The 20399-nt window shown below is 46.3% G+C and overlaps 1 protein-coding gene across 3 annotated transcripts in view; it reads right to left on the bottom strand.

The window, feature by feature from the left end:
- The window catches only part of SPTBN2 (spectrin beta, non-erythrocytic 2), a 935599-nt gene that overhangs the window by 306413 nt on the left and 608787 nt on the right, over positions 1 to 20399 (bottom strand). For 2 of the 3 annotated variants that reach the window (XM_085625502.1, XM_085625503.1), the window contains 6 exons: positions 15862 to 16035; positions 14504 to 14599; positions 13159 to 13235; positions 11198 to 11313; positions 5272 to 5384; positions 105 to 292 (listed from right to left, as the gene is read on the bottom strand). In XM_085625502.1, coding sequence (XP_085481628.1) covers positions 105 to 292; positions 5272 to 5384; positions 11198 to 11313; positions 13159 to 13235; positions 14504 to 14599; positions 15862 to 16035 — 764 coding nt within the window. Of the gene's footprint in view, positions 1 to 104; positions 293 to 5271; positions 5385 to 11197; positions 11314 to 13158; positions 13240 to 14503; positions 14600 to 15861; positions 16036 to 20399 lie in introns of all 3 variants that reach the window. The other variant, XM_085625501.1, reaches the window with a different exon arrangement.

Here is a 20399-nt window from a genome sequence, read left to right on the forward strand (position 1 = left end):
AACAGACTCTTCAAGGGCCATCAACCATTGCAAAGTCTCTCATATTGCTGTGGCAGCTTTCAACAATGTTTTTGAACAAACTGAAAATTGTGTTAGAAACTCACTTTGGTGGTTTCTCTACAGTGCGATAGGTGTTGAAGGCCTGCAGTTGGTTCTGCACTCCACCAAGCGAGTTGGCCAGCTGCCGGTCATTCAGAGTGTGAATGGTCTGCTCAATCCACTGTAGAAGATCTGAAGCTAAGGTCTCGTACTTCTCGATCAACTGGTCCGCTTCGATGGCATAATCCAGCACCTGGAGTTTCAAAGAAAAGCAAGAAAAGTTACCTGGGACCCCACAAAAAGAATCGTGCTAGACGTATAAAACCATTTGACAGAACAAATCCTGCGATTTGCAAAATCACGATGTCTGCGATTGAAAAAGGACTTTTCTCCAAATTACCCTTCAATAGCCAGAAAGTATTTCCAACTTGTAAAAGAGCTTCTGAAATCCTTTCTGAATAGCAAATAAGTGGGTAAAATCACTGTCCTGTCGCTGGACTACCTCCATGTCAATTACCTGCCACCACAACCTAATATCCCCAGGTCATAATCTATTCAGCTGGAACCTCTTAGCCGGTTAAGAGTAACCTTCCCTTCTTTGTCTGAAAGTGTTCTCCCGTTAAAGGCTCTCGTACCATTGTTTAGAGTAAAAGCATTAATTTGCAAAGAACCTGCCTACCACTTTTTAACCGGGACGAGAGAGAGCTCCGAGACTGCACACACTTCATCCTCATCCCCACTTAATGTGACAGTAGCCTTGCCAAAGGGTTCAAAATGACGATTAAAGTCACAGCCACTATTTTAGAAACATCAGTCGGGAGGCTTGGTAGGTAGGAATTAATAGTGAGTTTAATATACCTGTTAGTGATACAACCTTCATGTCTGCAATATACATTAATCAAACATAACCTAACCCCACCAGCAAAATGTAAGATTATACACAATATATCAGGCGAGCCGAGGTAAATTACATTAGAAGAACATCCAGGGTAGTTTACAACCAGGTTGCAAGACCCCCGACGACCTGCGCTTTCCAGAAGAAAGGGATGCCAGATCATAACCAGAAAAACTTGGCCGAAAAGGCGGAGTAACAGCCCATGTCTCCTGGAACATACATATATCGTATTGATTGACAAAATCACCCCACTCTTGACATGCCAGTCTTCTACTAATACCGGCAAGGTTCCAGGAGACGCACTTAATCGGACTACCAGCCCTAGACAAAGAATCACAGGTAGTGGGCACACAAAAAACAACCATTGCAGTAGACTGCAATCTAGCTGACATACAGGGCTGCATTGAGCTATAAGGAGAGGTGCTAGAGACATCAGATGCAGATTATAAAACTTTAAATCTCAAAGTGGCATTGGATCAATAGCCATCATCCTCAACACTCGATGGACTGTGCGCCCTCAGAGAGTCCAGTGTTTGTGCAAGTGAATCATTGGCATCAAGATCAGAAAGTGGCAAGAATCTATTTAAAGCTGAGACAGAAGGGGCTCTCAGGACTTCATCTCGCTGGTAGAGAGCTCCCACCGTCATATTACCAGGAAGGCGAGAACAGCATGGTCTATAGAAAAAACCCAATGGAACAATACTTGCCGCTCAACCATATTTACTGGGCCTATGGCAAGTTTCGACCAGACAGTGTGCCAGGTCTGGAGCCCGGCAGTTAATAACTACACACTCCCCCTCAATTGATTGAATGAGCTACCAATCCACCCAATTCTCCTCACCAATAGGATGTCATTATACACTGACATCTCAAAGGCACTATTGTGTACAAGCCAACGGCAGACTTTATTTTTCAGTTCCCAATGCGTTTTTTCTTGTCAGTTGGAAGGGGAGGTATTCCAAACCGAACCGCCACACACGGGCAGCAATCAGGTGGCAGATCCATTGGAGGCTGTCTCTGTGTGGGCCGAAGTTCGAAAGAAGGTATGTTCCTGATATTAGACACTGCTGCCTTTGGATACCCTAGGAGCACTGTACCCTTACTCTGTGTGAGTAGAAACTCTCCCCCCTAATACTGGCGTAGACGCATTAAAAATGGTGGCAGGTGATTTCATAATATGAAAAGGCCTCTGAATACAAACACTGGAGACAGTACTAGGACCTTTGTTGGGAGGGGCTTGGACTTGGGGTTGCATAGCAGGTGCAGGGGGTGATGACCTTTCCAATTTGCTTGACAAATCCCGAATGACCCCTTCCAAAGAACTTATCTTCTCCACAAGCGGAACAATCACTGAAGTCACCATTACTTAAACTTGGGACAAGGCACTATCCCAAGAATGATTAGGCCCTTCCTTAGCTGAATGGGTGATGGATGCCACATCCCCTCTGCAAAGCTGGACCCAGACTGTAGCGGGTTCGCAAAAACTTTCAGGCACATGTGGGTCGGGGACTTCCCCATCTGGGGTCCCCGACCACTAACGTCATTGGTGTGGAGCTTGGAATAGCTGAAAGTGTTGGGACTCAGGCGGCTTTCAGAGGCAGCCACAGGGGATCCTGGCCGAGTGGTATCCAGACTAGGATAAACTAGACAAAGTCTCTCCTCCATAATTTAAGATAGACGTCTCTCTGCTGATTCGATTTCCTTTGCAACTACACGAATAGCTCGAACAAAAAATGAATTCAAACTTGTGCCAGCTTGAGGATTAGTAGAGACACCCTCCTTCCCTACTACCTGCTTAGACTTGCCAATGACAAGTGAGACTGCAAATCAGTGAAAATAAGGAAATAAGACTAACCAGAGCCAGGAATATGGAGGATCAGCTGAAAAAATCATGAGGTGGCCCAGCCTCCTCCGCGCATGGAGGACGGGTCCGCCATTGACCTCTGCGTGTCTCGTTCTGCGGGACACGCAGAGGTCCCGCAGGTCTTGGTGTGCAAAAGCGCCCCCCTTGGCGCAGAATGAGGTGGCAAAATTGGTCCCCTGAGGTGTGGAGGTTCATGGGGGGCCAAGAAGCCCTCTGGTTGCCTTCGGTGAGTCCCACCAGGTGGGATTGCTGAAGGCACTTAAGACACGTCGTGAGGCCCCGCCCCCTTCATGGACTAGTGTGCAAAAGTGCCTCCTGGCAAGAAATGAGGAGACAAAATTGGTCACCTTCAGTGTGGAGGTTTGGGGGCAAGAAGCCCTCTAGTGGCCTTAGGTGAGTCCCATGAATAGTATCTTTTAATAGGGGACAATAGTAGAAATGCAACATTTGCTTCGTAGGTTGACGCCTCGCCCCCATGGACTCTGTAATGGACTCTGCTCCAGTTTGAGAAATAGAGTTTACACCCTATGGCCTGAATTCTTTAGTGTGCATAGGAAAAGACACCTCATGGATGCACACAACCTCATGGAGATCAGCCATGAACATGTCTCACATGCTCAGCATTCCTTTCATTGTGTATTGGTTTGTAGGTGGAAAGGCTAAAAATGGAGAATCAGACCCTCTTGCTTTCCCTGCCCATATATGAAATGCTGGTGTCTCACCTAATAGTGTCATACATGGTGTGGTGGGCCTCAATCCACTATGCACATTCCTTAGCAGAAAGAGGCAAAAAGTTTCCCATTAAGTACACTATGAACGACAGTTAAAACTGTGCCCTTGCTTGGGTCACGTTTACTTATTACAAACCCTTGACAGTACAAACATAAATGTGAGGGTCAGAAACTCATCCTTTTTGGAAAGATAACTCCAATAGAGGAAACCACATCCAACAGACTATCTTATTTGGAAACAAATGCTTTTTAACAGGCTGGGGCCCTAACAGAAACCACAGAACTGGTTTTACCCTGGTCTGCTGCTCCTTCAAAGTCAGTCGATGTCCAGAAATATCCAGCTTTCCACAAAGCCGAACTAAGTCTCAATGAATGGTTAGATAAATGAAGTCATTTGAATTGCCTCTATCACGGCCTACATACCCTTTGATAACTCTGCTCCACATCAGCCATTATGTCGAAAACTCGCCCTAAATACATCCGGTCTCAATCCATGGGCTGATGTCACATATTGGCAGACAAACCATACACATAGTGCATCACTTTGTGTTACGTGTAAGGTAATGTTCTTGCCTGCTCCCCTGTGCAGCAGAGCACTCTATATATAGTGATTAGTATCAAACTTTGCCATTTATTAATGCATTTTTAATCACCTTATGGAGGGTTTGCTTATTAGTTGACCAGTATTGTTCAAGAAGAGGTAACGCCTGTTGAATTTCCCTTTATTGTGAGTATCCGAATCTGAGACATTTCCAAGTGGTGATTCAGAGGATACAACAAGACATTCGGAAAGCTAGATTTATGTAACCGTAGTCAATTATTGTGCTAAAAGGCCCACAGGTTGTTTAGGAAAACTAAAATGCCAACCTGGGTCATAAATACCCTCAAAAACACACAGCTTAAAGTTTACAAATGTTTCCTGACTCCATGGGCCTTGCCTACAGACTAATCCACACATTCACTGTTCTAACACAAAAAATAACAACTTAACAGTGACCACGACTACACTCATTCATTCTGGCTTTAGACAATGGCACAGGTTGCCTCTACTTTAATGTGGCTAAATGGGTACACTCACAATTCCTGACATCACAAACATGTATGCTTATAACACGAATCAGAATATCTGGGTCTGAAGAAATCAAGCCCACTGTCCGAGCCACTTTCTCAAGGTGCCCAACCAGGCCCTTACACAAGGGTCGCGGCCTCACCTTGGATGCCTATTAATGCAGCATAAGACGTAACCTGCTTGTTCTACTGGATGCATGACACTGAGGCTTCCATGGGGCTTGTTGTCTAAGAGTACAGCAGATCCAATTCTCGCTTTATACTGTCAAGTGCTACCCCCTTCAACTTGCATTGGGCCATGTGTTGTATGACCTATATCCATCCCGAAGCACTTAACATAACACCTTAGCTGCTGTAGGAGGGTCTGATTTTTATTCAGTAAAGGCCGAACCCTTAATCTTTGTTCACCATACTATGAATCAATGGACGAAAGTCGCAGGATTAGTTAAGGGCTGTGAGACGCCTCGGGTTCCCAGCACTCAATCCGATGCTTCTCAGACAGGACTGCAACACCAACATCTTCAACCTTGCTCATTCATACAATAAACTGACTTCCTCACCGACTCTCATTGTATGATGTGCAGACGCCTGTGGGCAAGCCGTTGCCATTCTTTGGACAAACAAACCAGCTATTAATGTTGACATCCCACGTTGAGTAATGGAGCTACCCTTACCTTTCCGATACGCTTGCCCTCCACGGCCAAGGCTTTCATCTTGGAGAAGTAGTGATAGTAGGTAGCCACATAGGTGATGATGGACTTCTCGTCTGGCTGGTCCACGTTGACGTCTGTAAAAAAAAATGAAAACAGACAGAGTCATCATATTTTCAAAGTCACATGGCTTTGATGAAATGAAGCAAAAAGAAAACAGGCATTGGCAAAGCCAATCAGTCTTGCGAGGACTACCAGGATTTTGGCTTTGTTAGTGTTTGTTAGGTTGTGCCCTGATTTTTTGTTTTATATGCAAAACATTGTGGGAGCTACTGTGCCCCTTGCAAACTTTTTTAAAAATTGTAAAAAAAAGCTACATTATTTTACTAGTCTCAAAAAACACCCGTTGCGACAGTAGTCTGTGGCACTGAATGTGGATGTGTTGCTTGTGGAAGGGCACAATGCCGCCACTCACAGTGAAGTCAATCACTGGCTGAAGCTTGCTGACCCATCAGGCCCATGCTCTATGCTGTAGCCAGCGGAAGAAAATCGTGAATGACAACAACAGGCCAATGGATGAAGAGGGCTGGCTGATAGGCCCTTTCAAAAATATGCTATACATAAAATTTTACTAAAAATCAAAAGGTCTTGGCTAAAGGCAGACCTAAATATTTGATTGTAACGTGACACAGCAGAAGTGGGGTGAGAGGAGAAACAGGGGCAGACCGTATTAAGCTGGAGGAACTCCTCTTCACACAGCTGCCCAAGAACACTTTTAGATCGGTATTATGTTGCTGGACAGGAGGCTGGCAAACTAGACTCACTCCAGAGCTGCGCTACCACAAATCGTAAACAGACAGGGCAGTGTAAATTCTGTCAATAACAAAAATACCAGAATGCAGTATTGATATCCAGAGGATGATACATGCATGCAGTTTCTGCTCTAAAATCCAACTTTCTAAGACGTTTTCACTCAAAGTAATTTTCTAGGTCTTTATTCTAACTGGCCAAGTCTTTGATCTGAAAGACTGCAGGTTTGTTAAGACCATCCATCTTCTGTGTGGAAGAGGATACTGAATAAACAACAATGCCACAATCCAATGAAGATGGGATCTGAGTTTTTTTTTTTTTAAAGTCTTTTCAGGAGTGTGGTTGCAGGTAGCTATCACCTGTGCAAGTGGTGACATCATTTGTATTGGGATAAACTGGTTTGGTATTGTATTGTATTTATATAGCTCTTACTACCCCTGACGAGGCATTGAAGCGCATTTTTGGCGAGTAGCATGCTACTCTTGAACCCATAATGGATTAGTGTTGAATTAGTATAGTGAAAATATGAAAGTAATTTGAGTGGTGGATATTAGCCAGTTATTTGGGTTCAGAAGGATAGGGGAGAGATAGAAGAGGGAAAAAGGTTTGCATTTATATAGCGCTTGTTTCTCCGATGGGGTTTTAAAGCGCTTTTTTGGCGAATAGCATGCTACTCCGGAACCCATAAAGGATTAGTGGTGAATTAGTTTAGTGAAATATGAAAGTAATTTGAGTGGTGGATATTAGTCAGTTATTTGGATTGAGAAGAATAGTTGGTAGTATTGGAGCTGCACAACGAGAGCCATAGGAGACATCGACATCCTGAGGTCATGCACATGAAGTGGGGCAGAAGACGGCTGAAGAGCTTCAGTGCTGTGCCCGAGTGGGAGCTGGAACTCTCCGTACACATGAAGAACAAGTCTATGAAAATCTATATTGACTACGGAGGTTTTTCCAATAATCCTTGGTGTGATTCAGTCCTGCTAACTGGCTTACTGTAGACACTCAAACAAGAGGCGCACAAAAGTTGTGAAGGGGGGCCATTGCACCCACACATAAGGCATGTGTAGAGGCATTTGGAATGTGGCGGGGGAAGGGGGGGGAATGTGGCTCGCCTGTTGCTTTATATGCATCACTGAGGAAAATATCCAATCAGTGCTGCCAAAAAGAGGCGCCTGCATGCAGCAAGGCCATTGTCAGAGGTGACCTGGAGAAGGTATAGATCTGCCCAGATGCTTCAATCAGAGCTTCAATTGAGCTCGTGCTGGAGACTCTGGCAATCTGAACAGAACGGAGCAGCAAGGGCCACTGGGAGAGCACTACTTGGCCATCTTCAAATGTCTGCGGCTAGTTCCTGCATAGAGAATTTGATCCACACACAAGGAAAACTAAGGAAACAATACCACCAAAATATCGTAATTTACATATACCTTTATTATAATTTCTTTCTTCACAGTAGCCAAAGCATTTCATCCTGTGTGAGGACTTCTTCAGGGCTCATCAACTGTCCTCTGAGTAGTGTACGTTTTCTTCTTACTCGGGTGCCATCCACCCCGTATTTATCCTTTCTGTATCACTGGGATATCATAATCCCCAGTCTCGACAAAGTATTTCTAGTGTTCTCCTCTATATTTTCTCTTTCGAAGTGATGGCAGCATCAAAAGCTGTGCTTACGTTCTAAAATCCGAGGTTTAGCAGGTATTTAAGGAGCACACTCCTTAGGTGAGATCAAGTCATGGTCGACATAAATCATGAGATACGTCCCGGGCAAGGTGTCCCTCCTTCTGTATACAACGCCGGCGTGGGGAAACCAACAGCTCGGGGAAAGGGCCGTGTCAGGGCTGCTGGAGAAGGCCCTTAATGGATGATGAAGCTGACCATTATAATGTGATTCATGCTGATGCGTTGCCAGCTCTTGAGTGTTGTAAATCAGAGGTGTTATTCCCCAAAGTAATGGTTCTTAATTTATCGACCTCGGAAGGATGGATAACTGTGTTGGACTGGGTGGGCTTCAGGACCTCTAGATGACAGAATCAGCAGTTAGCCTAGAACTCCCCGGGTCGTGGTGGGGGATGGGGGGTGATGGTATTTTCGTTTCAAACTACATGCTTTAAACATGGGGCCTTTCAATGTTGTGTGAGCCTGAGGGGCGCTTTATGGCTGCAACGGAGAGAGCATTCAAGGCTAACGAAGGGCTCTGGTTTGATAGGTGTGTACATTAAGGAAGCAGGGTATGTCCTACAGAACGTAGCCGCACTGGGTTCCATGGCTGATTGGTAGAGGAATAAGGCTCCACATCTCTCGCATTTTTATTTTATATATTTATACAGTCGAAAGTATGGTTTTCTATAGCTTTTATTGGGGGCCATTTTGTAGATACAACTTTTAATTAAAACGTGTACATACAATACAACAAAAAATTATATTAGGGGAAATTCAATATCTTTGACTTACTATTAAGTGTTTTTGTCTGACGCAGTACTCATTTACAGAGTCATAAGAATGCAGCAAGTAAAGGATTTTCAGTCAAATATTACCCAAATAATACGAAGGCAGCATTTCTTAAACCCCGCCTTCGCGTGGGGCGTACAGCCACGCGCACAGAGCTGCAGCGGTGACAGTCTTGGCGTCCACGCTTAGTAAGTAGGCCGGGTGCAAGTCGCCGAGATTCAACCGAAGCTCTCAGTGTAAAGAAATACGCTACTCGGCTATCCAACGTCATTTTCGGCGCTTTGACCACAAAGGGGCAGCATTAACCAGCAAACAGAACAACGGCACAAAAAGAAAAGTCTCCAGAAAGTGCATCACGCTTTCAACCATCTATTCTGCTCCTTTTTTGTCTCAGGTCCGATTGGCATTGGTATAATGCAAAACCACTGGAATAATCCGGCAAGGCAGGACCAAATTATGTGGCAGGGTTGACTAAATAATGCGGCAACAAAAGGCAAATTATGCGGCGTAATGCACCAAATTTTGGGATGGTATTACTTCATTATTTTGTCATTTTTACACAGCAAGACTGGGCAAAGGTTTCACCTTAATAGTACCAATTTAACACCCAAACACATCAATAAGCGTCAAAAAGGTGATGCTCAGCCTTGCCATGGGCCTTCCACTGCTGCCAACACATGATTCTACGTTTTTAGTTAACTTTTGATCTGTATGAGTTAGAAACATTTTTATTTATTAAAATCAGCAGATGATGGATTACATGGCAAATCCATAGTTATGCTGAAAACGCTGCAGCCGCAATAATCGCATAATACCAGATGCCCTAGTATAAAGTAACTACATTAATTTGGTTTGCAGGGCCGCCGATTGCACCTGGAGTAAAGAGGCTCCCGTTGACATTGCATCAGCTGGCTTCAGCTGGGACGAAAAAAGAAACTAACTTGACATTTTCCCTAAATAACCAGGCACACATCTTAAGTAGGTGGCCTATTGAGAGCAGGCTTCTCCGAAACTACAACAAATATCCTACTCCCTGACTTACGATTTTAAGTCTTTCACTAGGATGATCGAGTGTCCCGAATTTTACAGAGAAAGTGCTGTTTTTTCGTCATCTGTCCAGGCAAATTACCCGAAATGTAGTGCAAATCCTGGTTTTAAGAAAAGATTGACTGAACTGATCATGGAAGCAAGATTTTACGCGTTCAGAATAAGTAAGCAGCACAAGCAGAAAGAAATTTTGATAAACACAGATGATGCTGTGTAAAAACTTGCCTTAGTGCCCCACTGTCTGTGTTCTATGTTGGTGAGCGCTGTCAAGTCCTTCAGTGCCCCTTGATCAATGCAAAATTGTAGTACCACTTCTGCATTTGTGAAATGTCTTGGTTTTTGGTTTCAAAATCTGATCACCTATCCTACACCTCCTTAAAACACGACGTTCTAGGACCTTAAGTCCCACCATCACCCTTCCAAATAACAATGAAAGTTCTACATCTAGCCTTTTGCTTATAAACGATGCTGGTGGTCATCAGCTTTGCATTTCATTTATCACCGAAGCTGTAAGTCCAGTTTCATAAACCTCAATAGCACCCATGGTCTATAGATTTACATGTGCTTACAAAATTGAACACCCAACGTTCTGTGTAGTGTTGCTCCAGCTCTCCAAATATTGTATTGTAATTGCATTTATATAGCTCTTAATACCGCTGACGAGACGGTGAATCGCTTTTTCGGCGGGTAGCACGCTACTCGGGAACCCAAAAAGGATTAGTGGTGAATTTGTATAGCGGAATATGAAATTCATTTGAGCAGTGGACATGTTAGTCTTATTTGGATTGAAAAGGATACTGGAGGGATAGAGAGGGAAGGGTTTCCATTTATTTAGCGCTTGCTACCCCTGATGAGGTGTTGAAGCGCTTTTCGGCGAGTAGCACTCTACACAAAAAGGATCAGTGGTAAATTAGTATACGGAAATATGAAACTGATTTGAGCAGTGGACATGTTAGTCTGTTATTTGGAATGAAAAGGTTCGAGGAGGGATAGAAGAGGAAAGGGTCTTGAAAGTTGATTTTTTGGAGTGCACAGCAGTAGGAGGGTGTTTGGGATGAGTAAAGGGGGGGTGGAGGGGGAAGAGTCAGAGGGAAGGGTTTAGAAAGGCTAGTTTGGTGATTTGAATAGTAAAAGGAGGTATGAGATGTTGCAAGGAGGGGTAGTGGAGGGAACAGTCTAGAAAGGGTTATTTTGGGAAACATAGTAGTGGTACAGGATTTGGGATGAGTCAGAGAGAGAGAGAGGGGGTAAAGGATATGTTGAGAGAGGTACAGGGTGAAAAATAGGCTAGCACATTAGAAAGAGTAGTAGAATGAGGTTTGAGATGAGTCGGAGAGTGAGGTAGAAGATATTTTTAGAGATGCATAGGGTGAGAAATAGATATGACAGATCGTAGGGTTATTTCTCCATTAACAGTGGAAAGGATATTAGTAAGGCTACTTCTAGGTCGCAGAAAGACACCCACAAGGCTAGAGATAAATCCTTCAAGTCCACATTAAAGACAATGCATTAGGCACCCCCCCCCCCCCCCCCCATCTTGCTTTACATGATCATCGCCTATAACTTGAGCCCTGAAACGAGTTTTGCCAACTTTACTCAGTGGGAGACTGCCTTTCTCTCATGGGTGGTGGGCTGAGCTCACCCTCAGGGTCCAGGAGCTTAGTGAGGCCCAATTCTTTCTCAGCCACGTTGAACGCATTCTGCAGGTTGTAGTGAGCGTTGGACTTTTTCAGGGTGTCAAACTCAATCAGGTCTGGTCTGGAGGTGGAGGGCAGATGAGAGAACGAAAAGAATGAGAGAGTGAAAATAGGCTTCATGGTGGAAAACAAAGTGTTGGATATACAGTCTACAGAAAAAAAAACATGACAAATTTTGAGAATTAAATGATCTCTTTATCTGGCCCCCACCCGTAAGGACAGCACTGCCTTCAAATGGAACATTTATCAACATCATTAGTGGAAACGCAGATTTATGAAAGCAACGCCCAATGATAAAAAACAACGCCTTCAACATAGCTGGAATACCACCGCACTGCCCACTATCAATTATATCTAATAGGGACCGTTGGGTTTCCCACTATTGGTGGATGAGCAAGACACAGGAGTACTGTGTTAAGTGGCGATATAAGTGATATGTCAAGCTGTTCCTCGGTCCAGTAGTGGTCACCTGGGAGAAGTGGTCACTTCCGGTGCAAATCCATCCTAGGCAAGGACATCCTCCAAAGTGGTCAGAGTGTAACAGAGGAGCTGCAGGCCTGCATGCTCCATGCACTTACCGTAGCTGTATTTGTGGTGGGTTTGAGTAGAAGAACCACCCGGAGGGCAGCTCCTGTCAATATGCAGAATAACCCTGTATGTTCCACACTGCCTCCACTTTCGCACCAGTAAAACAACAATCAACAGACAGCATCTCTTCAGTGTGAACTTCAATTAGCGCTGGCGGCCGTCCAGGGAGGGCCTCCCAGGGGATCAATTAAAACGATTGGCCTAGAAAAGGCAGTGCGCGCGGGCCGCTGGGTGCACAGGAAATGCTCCCCAACCAGGGGCTAGGAGAACTGTAGCGCCGTGTACTGTGTGCCGCACGTGGTGCGGCAATCTCTAGGCTTCGTAGCGCTGAAACGGACGTGTGTTGATATTTCACCGTAGACAAGCAAAATGTTAATGGCAACTGAGCGGAGGACTGAACCTCGGCAGCTTTACATATGTATACATATATGGATGATTTATTTATGTATGTTTTTGATTGCATCAAGCAAACAACAACTAGAGCTTTCTCTAGGCCAGACCTAAAACTGGATACAAACACTGATTTGGTTAAACACACAACACTAATGGATGTTATGCTAAATGGAAATTAACACGAACAGACACACGTGGTGGAGAGAATAAACAATTTTTATAATTAAATATGGATGTTACACAGACATTGCCAATGGGTAAATATAACAGAAAGTAGGATTAAACTTATAGAAGCGGTGGCCAATGTGAATGACACTAAAATTGGCCCAAAAAAAAATTGCAGCCAAATTCACAAATCAAAGATGGCTGCGCTTTTGACTCCTCAATTGTAGCGAGCTTTAAATCTCAGCACGTTCCATACTTCAGCAGCTAGAGTTAACTCGGGGACAAGGTGAGAAGATGAGGGTCCGATTCTAGAGAGAGGCTGGAGCCTGGCAGAGCAGCACATCACTTAGGGCAGAGACTCCCTCTGGTGAGGACAACAAATGGAAACGTCACAGAGGAGATTCACGAACCGGACAGCATGACCAGTCGTGGTTGCTACACAACTTCTGCTGTGTCAGGGCCTAACGAACAACTTCAAACCTGGCACCATCAAAATGTATTTCCCACTTCTGTCACCAAACCCCACAAATGTTATACATTATATCCACTGCCACTCCCTTGCATTGCCACACATCCTGTTTTTTAATGCCATTAATGCTTTAAAATCATAACCTTGTATAATGAGCCACTCTTCCTGCAAGGTCTTTTATACATCCAGCAAAGTCCCTCTCCTTTCACGTGGCCATCAGAGTCAACTTATCATTACAAACACCCATACCCACCATGCAGTCTACTGCGCCATGCAAATCCTGCCACCAACCTGTGCTTGTGAACAATGGCATTGAAGGCCAAGCCATCCCTCCAGCTGGTTGTGAAGTTGTGTACATTCACATGTGGGTACCTACAGAAAAGGATAAATAGAGACGATATGAGTACAGCGCAAACTGATCTCGGGGGGCAGGGGGGGCTGACAAAAAGACTCACTTTGTGAAACAAGTGCAACCTTCACCAGTAAATTCCTGCCTGTCCGAATTCCACCCAGGCAAACAATGGTTTCTGGGCTTGAGACAAGTTTAATGCGTCCCAAAACCAAGAGTGGTATTTAAGTAAACAACTGACCAGAAAAGTTAACGTGTTTTAAGGGAAAACTGATTTATTTTTTGTTTGACAATTGGTAAGCACCCCAAAGCTGGGTGGTCGTCTTTGGCCATTTGAAAACAACTGCCCATGTATCAGTCTGTGTTGTCACTAGGGGCTCTAGCCACACGCCACGCGATTCTGGTACTACATTAGCTGCTAGGCCCATGGGATGAAGGTTGGGTCTTTCTGTCTCCTCTACAGCCAACCTTTCATCTTCCTCCAGATAACGGATCAATGATAACTTTCTCTTATGGGCTGTCCTCCAGTGTTGAAGGCATCTACGGAATTTTTTTAATGGAACACACCACTGATGATCCATCACGCGCTGATACCATAGCCTTGGTAGCGCACTTTCACCTAGACACCTGGCGCCAGCCAGCAGATCCGAGCAACTAAGGAATGTCAACCTTTGGCTGCACAATGCTCCTCACCAAGCCTTGCACTTTCTGCCACACCTTTCCTTGGTTAAAGGTAGTGCTGGGTCTGAGGAAAGCAAAGACATCAAGGGTGTGTCGCGTCCTAAGACAGGAAGTGTGAACTTCAGACGCGCTGGCAGGACATCGGTCAGTCACCAAAACACTGAAGTGTACAGTAGAAATAACACATCTACATGCTGAATCAAGGCCTGATATTTACGCAAGCCACACTATCTACTCTAGGCTTTTATCTAACACCCTAGAAGGAGATCACAACACAGGTCATAATTTGAGCAATTTGTGCTTGTTAAAAAAATGAATTAAAAAGAAACTCTGAACCTTTGACACAGTTGCCGAATTGGATCTATAAACATACTCTGTTTTAGATTTCTCAATGCCACGTGAGAAACTAATCCACCTTTTTTTTATTAAGGTAGTAGTAAGGGCGTGTTCTAGTTTTAGCCTATTCCTCTCACAACAGCAAATGTGCTGACAAAACGGTTTCTAGTATAGAGCCTGGGGAAGTATTAGCCTTAAGAATGGCGCCATGTTGACCTTCGTGGACTGTGTGAGCCAACAGAGATGCCCCCACCCTTACTACAAAGCTAGGTACCCTGCAGTCTTCATCTGGCACCACAGAAGTAGCGCATCTTTGGCCGATTTCTTTTCCTTGTTGTCCTCTGTCTCCACGCTGATGTCCTGGATCTGGAAAAGAAGCAGAATACTAGTATAAAACATACAGAACCAGATACTAGAAGACGCCACTTATCCAACAGGCTATGGGAAGCACTGAGTTCTGTCACCATCGAAAGTGACAGAGGGAAAAACTCACATCTTCTGCCATTCGTAATTGAGACGGCACCAGGTATGCCATAAAAAGAGACATTGCAAGGTTGTGGATGAGCATCCACTCTCCTATGGCTGGGAGGGAGGAGAGGAGGCAAGGACGTAGGTGCAGCAGGAGCTACAACCAATAGAATGGGCAGGACAAGTTATACTGAAGTAAGGAACAAAAAGGGGGAGTTGCTCTATATAACCAAAAACCAGGGGAGGAGATACCCATCTGCTGCATCAGATGACTCCATGGGAATTTATGAAAATAACATTCTACTTAACTAGGGAAATAGGGAGAAGGGTCTATTCTGTTGTAACTTGACGACCCACGTTCTACGTACCCCAAACCAAAGTTAAAGGTACGGGGAAAAGGAAACATTCATCTTTAACCAAAAAATGAGGGAAAGAGTGGGCCCAAGTGACTGTAGGAAGAAACATAAGGCCGGCAGTGACACTTTGCTGTATCCAAGAATAAGAGTAAGAAACACACATTCAACTGTAACAAGAATCCTCGAGTAGAGGGAGCCATGTTCTGCTGTGAGCGTGCACCTGCTTCATAAACATAAATTAGAGGTTGAGGGACAAGTCTGATCATCAAAAGAAGAGGGTTGTGAACAGAGGAATCATGTTTTATTATCCTGTCTGGGAAGCATGCAAGCTACACACTTTATTAGCAAGGACATCACCAAATCACAGTACTTTAGTGCAACATCCTTCAAGCTCGCAGTTCGGCTACAGCTGGCCAGAACTAATTCTCACGTTAGGCAAACAATCTGTAACAAACAACAGAACGTGCAACAGAGGTAAACAGAAATAGGGTCAACTGGCCAGAATGATATTAGGGGAAGTTGTGTCAAGTTCTCTGCAACATAATAACGCTACACCAGATACACTCCCATAAGACTGCACAGCAAACCCCTGCCTACTTAAACCCTTGGGAAATGGAGCTGTGTATGACCACATCACCACCGGGCCAGTTTAGAAGACTAGTGGCAGTTCCAATAACACCAGCAGGCGGTAGATCTGATGAATCTCTCCCCTGCTCCTGCCACAAAACCACAGGAGCTTGACCACATGAGACACAGTGTGTCCATTACACAGAAGGTTACCTTACCCTCCACTCCCCCACGTACCTGGAATCGCAAGATGATGGTCCATATCAGACCGAGCGTGAGGCGGTGGTTTCCGTCCACAATGTCGTGTGACCCCATGTTCTCCAGGTGCACTTTCTGCTCCTTTAGGAACTGCAGAGCCTTGTCCACATTCTCCAGGCAGTGGATGCGCATGCGTCCTTTGGTGGGCTTGGGCTGTGAACAAGATAAGTATAATCAGACCTGGCAGTACCATCGCAGCGCAAGGTCTTCGAACCTCCGCTTATTAAATGCAGCAGTCAGTCATTGTAGTAACATCAGTGCAGTGTCAAAACCATGAAAGGTATGATGCCAGCTACCAGGTGCACACTCTGCGACATGCTGAGGGGCAGAGTTTGGGGGGCATCGTGAAGCGCGCATGAAGGGTGCTGCAGGGCGCCATGAGTCTGACAGGTGCCGAGTGGCACAGAGTGTTGCAAAGGGTGCTGGAAGGTACAGACAGTGTAAGGCACACGGAGCACGAGACGGAGGGTGCTTCGAGGCACGGAGGGCCTGCGAGTTGTCGGAAGGCATACTGATACAGATGAGCCTGAGTGGCACACACAGCAAGAGGGGTGCTGGGAGGTACGGAGTGTTTAAGGAGGCAGGGCCATTTCAGGAGTTCCGAGGATGGTTCGACTGCTGCTACCTCTGTTGGCCTTCTGCGTTAGCTCTCATGCTTCACTGAGGTCAGGAGTAAATACCAAGCACCCTGAGCACTGTCCAGTCCCAAGCGGTGGTCATGGCAGCGCCCGGCGGGCACGCTCACCTCCACCGTTAATCTCACTCGGCATCAGGCGCCCTGCAGCCAAAGCACGGAAACCATTCACAGACTGCATTTCTCACAAGGGGGCCCTGGACCCCCCCGATGCAAATCTGGAGCTGAATGTTAATCCCTCGTTCGACACGGTGGGCACAGAGCCAATATTCCCAGCCCTCCCCGCGCGCCATTGTAAACTCCACCGGTGCAACCCTGGCCCCGACAATGGTTAACAGTAAAGGTAAACGCCGTTCTCTCTTCTTTGCCCCCCGCTACCTCGGAACTCGAGCTGGCAACAGGCCTTGGTCACAATGAAAGGTTCTTTACTGGGCACGCGCCTCTCCAGCCACGTGCCAGACCACAACCCGCGGAGAAGGCACCAACTGACCACTGACTGTTCCCGCACAGGAATAAAGATGGACGTGAGGAAGGGCCTGTGGGAGGGGTCAATGATGTTCCGCTCCCTCCCTTTACGGATACCGTTCTTAAGACTAGCATTGTGCCAGCTCCGCCAAGCATCTGTAAAAATGGTATCAACCCCGGCTCACCTTTTTGACCACTTCATCCCGTCGCCCCATTGTGATGGTTCTGCTAGTCAGACATACGACACAAAACACCTGCTGTGATGTGAGGCTCCAAATTGTTACGTTGTTGCTAGTCAGGGAAGGGCTGGGGCGAGGGGGCTTTTAGGGTTGAGGGGGTGGGTAATAGAGACGTTGGCACCGAAGGTGCCCTCTCGTTTTCTTCAGGTGAATCCTTGTGGGTAGATCAGGGTCGGAGTGGCCTAAAGAGAAATTAGGCAGCGCCCAAAAGGCTGGTCTCACTGATACGTGTGCATGTGTGCGCGTGTGCTTGAGCAGTTGTGGGCATGTTATATGGCTGTTTTCTCTGATATTAAAACAAAAATTGCCTTCAGCAAACACAAATGGGTGCAGTCTCCTATACCCAGCAAAATACTCATACAGCGTGTCTTCTTTACTAATTCAAAATTGGTGTTTTGCACCAGGTCCAACCTTGGGGTAGGATGGTCTGCTTGTGGCATTTTAGAAAAACTTTTGGGGAACATTTGAAAGGTCTCCCCAGGAGGCGTAGTCTGGGGGGATCCTACTTCGTCTCTAAAGGAACATCTATACAGTCCTGTACAAAGGGACTTCTCCCATCAAGAGTGTGTGGCGCCATTATAACTAAATGAGTACGCTGGAAGGAATGCAAAAGTTTAGTTCAGCAGATCATCACTGCAGGAGGGGGCAGTATATGCCCTGCATGAATATGCTGCCTCCTATGCACCTGACTGTGTGCCAAGAGCCCCTTTCAAAGGCTCAAATATGTTGATTTTCTCTCGTGCTTGGTCGCCTGAATACATTAAAGCTCATGACAATCTGACTTTAGTGAACTTACCCACAAATTTGCCAATAGAAAGGAGCACTGGTTTCTAAATGATCACTAGTAGTTTTTACTTGGGAACCTATGGACCCTCCACAGCTCCTCAAATTTGAACAAGTACAGGGTACCTGAAACTAGTCCTTAAAATGTCTTTTAGGAGCTGAAAGGGCCAGACAAAACTGAGTGTGGGAAGCCATCACAGAAAAGGACTGTTAGACTTGGCATCTTTTGGCTTATTTCCCCTGAGTTTTTGCTTTCTGACCTCCCGGTTTTGACTCTGCTTTTGCTGGCGTAGTGTTTCTGCGCACTTTTCTCACTGCTGATCAGTGGTAAAGTGCTCCTGTGGTAAGCTGTGTTATGGATTGGTGTTTCCATGATTGGATATTTGATTTACTTGTTAGTCCCTGGTAAAGTGTACTGAGTGTGCCAGGGCCTGTGAATCAAATGCTACTAGTGCGCCTGCAGCACTGATTGTGCCATCCACGTGAGTAGCCCTGAAAAGGTAACTCAGACCCTCCATTGCGGAGTCCGTGCGCAGTTTGTAACTACCATGTCGACTTGGCCAGTACACACATTTGCCAGTCCCTCACCTTCCCTTTTCTTACATGCCAGCCACCCCCTAAGGGAGGCCCAAGATACCCCTGTGCAGTGTATGTGAAAGGTAGGGCATGTCCTGGTGTGTGTGGCATGTCCTGATAGTGAATTACGGCCAATTTCGTTTTTTGCTATTGCAAGGCTACCTGTTCCCCATAGGACAGAATGGGGAGTTTGTTTATAACATCTTTTAAACATAACTGCCCCTGGGAATTCGGTAGGAAAATAAAGTTTAGTATGCCTGAACTCAGAATATAAAGATGCATCTTTTAGTGAAGGTGATTTTTACATTCTGTGTTTGAAAATAGCACTTTTAGAAAGTAGGTATTTTCTTGCTCAGTCATCCCGTGTGCCACTGCTGGAATGTGGATTGCCTGTCTGGGTTTTGGATGACAGAAGGTTAGAGAGCAGGAGTGGCTCCAGATAGTCTAGGTGGGTCAGGAAAGGGCTGAATAGACTGCAATTGGGGAAGGGGGAGGAGATTTCCTGGCACCTCAAAGGGCCTGGTCTGCCTCTGACCATGCAGTCTCCACCTCCCGCCAGGAAGTCACACCAGAGAAGGGAGAACTGGTTCTGGCTGGGCACAGACACTCTCTGCCTAAGACATCAAAGGATTGTGGAATATAAATATTAGGCCCAGATTCCTGACTTTTAGAACTCTTTTGACCAAGAAGACTGCCAAGAAGAAGAGCTGAAGAAGCTGTGAGGAGGAACTACCACTTTGCTGTGTGCTTTTCTGTGTTGGCCTACAGTGGCTTCTTATGTCTTGGGCAGTGAAAGGACTGGACTGGACTGTCTGCAATCTACTTTTTGAGTTTCTCCAAGGGCTTGAGGTAGAGCTTGCCCCCTGATCAAGAAGTCTCAGGAACAGCAAAGACTTCAAGCTCTTCTGCCCTCAGCACTGCGGACTGTGTGTTTTGTGCTGCAACAGAAGAAGCAGCAAGTCAACGACGTTGACGCCGTCGACTCAGTGTCTTGTAGGCACCGCAGAGGGCACCGCCGCAATGCCACACCGCGACCCTGGTCTCACGGACGCCTGTTGACGCCACCATCGAACCTCTGCTCGCACTGAGACCTGTGGGCAAGGCACTCCGCCCCGCCTCGCTTAACGGCGACGCCTTGGTATCCCAGACAAAGATGATGCTCCACGCCGAAATCTACGCCGCTGCTTGCACCGGGGTTCGAGGGCACCGCTCGTAAAGTTACACGACGCACCGCCCTCATCCCGCACCGCAGCCTTGGCCTACCGGCGTCGGCTCCATCGACTTCAGTTCGTCAGCCGACTACAGCGTTTCAGCAACAACGACACCGCTGCTTGCACCGCGACCTGCTTGCACCACGACCTGCCAGCACCGCAACGAGCACCTCATTCACTTCGCACTGCGACCCTGGTCTCACCGACGCCGCCATCTGATGCCGCCACCGAGCCGCTGCTCACACCGCGACCTGAGGGCACCGCACACACACCGATGCACTTCGCACCGCAGCACCCGACGCCTACCGACGCCAGCGCTCCTCACTTCAACAGAGAGGAGTTCGATCTGCAACGCGTGTGACTTCAATGGCCCAACGACTCCTGCACTGACCTCCGGAACAGACGCCTGCAGACGCTGTGCTTTCGGAAGCTCAGCGAGAGGTTGCCGACACCCTGCATTTCTAAAAGGTACTGTTTGCGGGTCTTCCAGACACGGTAGCTGGCCCGCGACGCCGTGGTCAGCCAGAGTTGTTTGGATTAGTTTGTTCACGACGCTGTGATAGCCCCGGATGGAGCTATCGACATCAAGGAACTGTTATCAGCATATTT

Source organism: Triturus cristatus, chromosome 9 (genome assembly GCF_964204655.1).
Source record: "Triturus cristatus chromosome 9, aTriCri1.1, whole genome shotgun sequence".
NCBI lineage: Eukaryota > Metazoa > Chordata > Amphibia > Caudata > Salamandridae > Triturus > Triturus cristatus.